The 5,529-nt window shown below is 39.4% G+C and overlaps 2 protein-coding genes across 2 annotated transcripts; both read left to right on the top strand.

Annotated features, from left to right (window-relative positions):
- Window positions 1-434: 434 nt before the first annotated feature.
- On the top strand, window positions 435-839 carry LOC148939584 (uncharacterized). Its single transcript, XM_089106916.1, has one exon. The coding sequence runs from the start codon at window positions 435-437 to the stop codon at window positions 837-839; it is 405 nt and encodes a 134-aa protein (XP_088963042.1).
- A 2,281-nt stretch (window positions 840-3,120) lies between these two features.
- LOC148939585 (vesicle-fusing ATPase 2-like) lies at window positions 3,121-3,738 on the top strand. Its single transcript, XM_089106917.1, has one exon. It carries the CDS (start codon window positions 3,121-3,123, stop codon window positions 3,736-3,738), a length of 618 nt encoding a protein of 205 aa, XP_088963043.1.
- The last annotated feature ends 1,791 nt before the right edge of the window (window positions 3,739-5,529 follow it).

The following is a 5,529-nucleotide window of genomic DNA, read 5'->3' on the forward strand; positions in this document are numbered from 1 at the left end:
ATAGCGACATAGTTAGTCTCAGAGCGCCTTATGATGATTCGGCTGCGAGCGAAAGTACAAAAAATCACCGCCATCCAAGTGTACGCCCCCGACTCCTCAAGACCTGATGAAGAAGTTGACACCTTCGATTAACAACTTCAGTCTCTAACTGATTAAGTCCCAAAGACAGATCTCCTCGTAGTAATGGGTGACTTCAATGCCGTCACCGGAGAAGCCACACAGTTTGACAGTGATGTCTTAGGAAAATTCAGTCTTGGGAGGCGAAACGCACTGGGTAAACGCCTAATTGAGTTCTGCAGGGATAATGATCTCTTTGTTACGAACTCAATGTTCAAACATAGAAAGAGACGAAAGGCAAGGAAGAAAGGCAGAAAGGCAAGGTTGCATACTTTCACCGCAAAATTTTCAAGCTATTCTTACATGCCATACTGTCCATGCTTGAGAAAAAAATAGGAGTGACCGTTAACGGTACAAACATCGGTACCCTAGCTTATGCTAACAACCTCGACAAGCTAGCAGAAACTGTGTCCAGTCTACAAGCCCAAGCCTCCGAACTTGAAACAGCCACAAATAGCTTTGGTATGTTCATAAACCCAAAAAAGACCAAAGCGATGCGCACCACAAAAGACCCAAACCCACCCACTGTCCATGTCGTAGTAAGTGGCGAAGAAGTTGAATCGGTAACCAAGTTCGTGTACCTATGGAGCTTAATATCATCTGACAACAACTGCTCCAACGACATAAAACGAAGACTTGCCCTAGGAAGTGCAAGCTTAAAGAGGCTATTCCCCCCCTTTAAAAATAAACACCTATCTATGCAACTAAACTTCGACTTTTAGACTCTCTAATCATACCTGTTGCCATGTACGCCTGTGAAACGTGGACACGGAAGGTCGAAGATGAACGCAGAATTTCGGCTTTCGAGACAAAATGCCTCCGACGCATTGCCGGAATCCCATACCAAGACAGAGTCGAACGAAGATCTTCGGAAGCAGCTGAAGCGGGAAACTACTATTCTCCAAAAAGTGCACCTGCAGCAACTTAGGTGGCTGGGCCAAATACAGCGAAAGGACCAAATACAGCGAATACTCGCGCCTGCCAAAAATTGCCTTCGAAGCAAGGGTCCACAGTAGCCGCCCACCTGGAAGACCTAGGAAGAGATGGCGTGAAAGCTTAGGAGATGACCTCTTATGCCTTCTGAGACAAGCTGATAACAGGACTTTGTACAGGAAACTGATCCAGGAACGTGTGAAGGAGATGGCCCCATCGCGACCCTTGAGGACGTCCGGACATAAGTCAAGTTCCAGGTAAACCAGAAAAAGATGAGCCAGCGTTGCCTAAACGCCGCCCTAAAAAAGGGAAACAAAAAACAGATAATGCTTGTTTAAAATTTAGTAATTGGTTTTCTTTTGGCAACTCCAATTATAACTTTAACTATGGAGACAAATACGTTAATCGAGTATTAAAATATAAAAAGGAAGTTATAACTGACGATAATGCAGAACAAGAAGAAGACGAAAAAGTCATCAGAAGAAATATTTTTTCCAGGGGGGTCCACAGGGTCGGGAAAAGGTGTAGGGAGCAGCGGGGATATGGGAACCGTTCTTTTTTGTCCAAATTCCAGCAAACTCCAGAAAAAGGTGAAATATGAAGACAGAAAGGCCATGTCCGGAGGACTTCTGCGGGCTCCACCTAAAGGAATATAAAGAAGGAGAAATAAAATAGAAAAATTTGTGCATTGCACTAATCCGTTGTTCGAATTTTATGCAGATATCGAACTCAGCCCAATTCATTTCGCATCCTTCGTCATGTCACAAGAAGTAAAAAATGCCCAATAATTTGAAGAAAAAATAACAAAAACAATGAAGAATAAATTCAGCTTTGATGTTGTTATCAATATCGAAGGTTGTGGAATTGCTGCAAAAAAATTCTCAAGAAAATAAAAATGACCTATCATCATCTGAAAGCGTAAAGTATAAAAGAAAACACATAGTCGAATATCAGTTTCAACCAGTTGGCAAGTTTAGTCTTCCAAAAGAGAACACAAAACTCAAAGAAAATGTCCGAAAAGAGTTGAAAGAGCTAGCCAGTTTGGAAGACGCGAGGTCATTCCTCGAGAAATACGGCTCGCACTATCCTGCCCCTGACAGTATGTTTCATTATGGGGGAGTTGAAATAACGTTTTATGGTATTCATTGACTTTTTCCAGGTAAACCAGAAAAAGATGAGCCAGCGTTGCCTAAACGCCGCCCTAAAAAAGAGAAACCAAAAACATAGAATGCTTGTTTAAAATTTAGTACTTGGTTTTCTTTTGGCAACTCAAATTATAACTTTAACTATGGAGACAAAAACGTTAATCGTGTAATAAAATATAAAAAGGAAGTTATAACTGACGATAATGCAGAACAAGAAGAATAAATAATCTGAAGAAATATTTTTTCCAGGGGGTCCACAGGGTCGGGAAAAGGTGTAGGGAGTGGGGGGGTATGGGAACCGTTCTTTTTTGTCCAAATTCCAACAAACTCCAGAAAAAGGTGAAATATGAAGTCATAAAGGCCATTTCCGGAGGACTTCTGCGGGCTCCACCTAAAGGAATATAAAGAAGGAGAAATAAAATATAAAAATTTGTGCATTGCACTAATCCGTTGTTTGAATTTTATGCAGATATCGAACTGAGCCCAAGACATTTCGCACCATTCGTCATGTCGCAAGAAGTAAAAAATGCCCAGTAATTTGAAGAAAAAATTACAAAAATAATGAAGAATAAATTCTGCTTTGATGTTGGCATCATTATCGAAGGCTGTGGAATTGCTGGAAAAAAAAATTCTCAAGAAAATAAAAATGATCTATCATCAACAGAAAGCGTAAAATATAAAAGAAAACACATAGTCAAATATCAGTTTCAACCAGTTGGCAAGTTTAGTCTTACAAAAGAGAACAGAAAACTCAAAGAAAATGTCCGAAAAGAGCTGAAAGAGCTAGCCAGTTTGGAAGACGCGAGGTCATTCCTCGACAAATACGGCTCGCACTACCCTGCCCCTGACAGTATGTTTCATTACGGGGGAGTTGAAATAACGTTTTATTGTATTGATTTACTTTTTCCAGGTAAACCAGAGAAAGATGGGCCAGCGTTGCCTGGAATTTCCAGCGAAAGAATCAAATTTCCCATTTATGAGGGTTTTTACTTCAGAAAGACTGGTTGCGCTCAATGAGACCAATAGATGTATTTCAATCAGTCAATTTTTCAGTGACGCCTACGAGTCCAATTATATTTTCATTATCTTGGATCGTCTTGAAAAGCATCTTGGATATAATCCTCTTGGTCCAATAAATCCTACGCAAGTTTCAAGCGAAGTTCTTCAAACATTAAACGTATTTCTGAAGAAAAAACCTGTGAGAGGAAGGAAATTGCTGGTTATCTGGACCAGCTCCGAAAGGGTGCTTTTAAAGGAATTAGGAATGCTGCCGTTATTTTCTTCTATTATGCCTGTCCCAAATCTAGAACAAGTGGATGAAATCATCCAAGTCCTTGAAGAATCCAAGATATTTAGTAGAGAAGACATCAATCAAATAAAGGAAGAAATCGGTCATAGAAGGTTGTGTATTGGGATCAAAAGACTTCTAACCCTCATAGATCACTGTCGGTGTGCTGAACCTAAAGACCGCCCGAAAAATTTAGTAATGATGCTTGAAAAGCAGTATATTCCAGAGATGGAATATACTGTGTGTGGAATATAAGTGAGAGAAAACTTGAGTATTGAATCTAGGGTTACTGATCCCCTCTTTTTTAACATGACTCTACCTTTTACCCTTTCTTATATAAAAGTTTATATGGCCAGGAACGTTGGAAATTCCTTCCCAATCACACACCACCACTGTCTCCCGTGAGAAAAAATACTCCTGGAGTACTTGTCATAAAATTTTTTGGTTTTGGTGGTTGTGGTTAAGGAATGTGATTTCTGTTTCTTTGAGTTTGTATATGTTTTAATTTGTACCTAAGCTTTGACAAATGTTTAAAACAGCGTGCGTAATGATTGGACTATTGAATGATTGCGTTTTGATTGATTTAATTTAATTATAGTATTATCAGTAAAGATGATGGGAGCAGTGAAGATGTTAAAAGCAGAGTAGCCAAGGCTCAGGGTGTTTTTTCACAGTTAAAAAAAGTTTGGAAGAATAGAAAGATAAGTCTGACAACCAAGATTAGAATATTAGAAGCTACAGTGATAATAGTGGTCAAATATAGCCTGAAGCATGGGCGCTCAGAAAAGCAGAAGAAAATTTACTAGATATTTTACAGAGAAATTGCTTAAGGATTGTTCTGGGTACCCGGCTGACTGACCGTATTTCAAACAATAGGCTGTACGTGGGAGGACGTCATAAAGAAAGATTTGCAGATACGGGAACTTCGTAGGCGGGTGTAAAATGGGAGGCTTTGAATAGACTGGAATGGAGGAGGGTCGTGTGTTGCTGTGTTGGCCTCAGGCGGTTTGGTGCTGCGGTGAGTTGTTAGTAGTAGTAGTAGTTACGGCACTAGTGTGACCAAGGTAAACTTGGTTTTGAATCTTGGATAGCACGATTTTTTCTGAATGTATATTGTCTTTCAAGTGCCCATTCATTTCAAACTGGAAATGATTTGCAGATACGGGAACTTCGTAGGCGGGTGTGAAAAGGGAGGCTTTGAATAGACAAGTGCCCATTCGGGATTTTTCTGGAAACAAAAACTATTTATTCAAACCGGGGGTCAAAACGTGTCTATTGAGAAGAAGAAATTAGGAGTTCGATACAAAAAATCAACAAGAGAAGAAGAAATAAGGAAATCAGGAGAAACAACAGGCGAAGAAGAAACAAGGAAATCAGGAGAAACGCCACCAAGAAGAGGGAACATCTTGTCAAGAGGCAAACACTGGATAGAAAAACGATTTCGAGAATTTATTAACTCGTTGACAGTGTTCGAGTTATTGTGAATTTTTTTAATAAGGAGTTAATAACAGGAATTACTTTTCAAGTTTCTATGCGTCTATGCCTATAGTTTCCCTTTTTCTGCAGTCTGGTCTTCACACGGTTGATTCTCATCAGATAACTTGGTTTCCAACGATTAGCAAAGCAACAAAGAGTGCGGTACTTCTCTGTTCCTTTAAATTGCCGTTCGAGATTTTCCTGTGTTTCAAAAAAGATTGTCAAAAAATTGTCAAAGAAAAAAAAGGATTTTATTGTCCCTTCTACTCCCTTTAAGCTGCCGTATAAGATTTTTCCGACGGGCAATTTTAGCAGATTTTGGATATGTTGTTCAGCAATTTTTTCTGAATATTTTAGTGTAAAAAAAGCTTCCTAAATGTCAAAAATGGAAAAACCTATTTTTTTGCTCCCTTCCACCCTCTTTAAGCAGCCCCACAAGGTTTTCTCGGCGGGCCATTTTAGCGGATTTTGGATAAGTTGTTTAGCGATTTTATCTGAACACTTTGGTGTTCATTAGATTATGCTGATGATTTAAGCATCCTAGATGAAAGTGTGAGAAAATGAATGAAC

This window comes from Artemia sp. Qi Xiang Cuo, chromosome 21 (assembly GCF_049724085.1).
Source record: "Artemia sp. Qi Xiang Cuo chromosome 21, ASM4972408v1, whole genome shotgun sequence".
NCBI classification, from domain to species: domain Eukaryota; kingdom Metazoa; phylum Arthropoda; class Branchiopoda; order Anostraca; family Artemiidae; genus Artemia; species Artemia sp. Qi Xiang Cuo.

What these genes read in the sequence shown, in the direction of transcription:
- LOC148939584 (XM_089106916.1), top strand. Translation starts at nt 435, where the DNA reads ATGCTTGAGAAAAAAATAGGAGTGACCGTTAACGGTACAAACATCGGT.
- LOC148939585 (XM_089106917.1), top strand. Translation starts at nt 3,121, where the DNA reads ATGGGCCAGCGTTGCCTGGAATTTCCAGCGAAAGAATCAAATTTCCCA.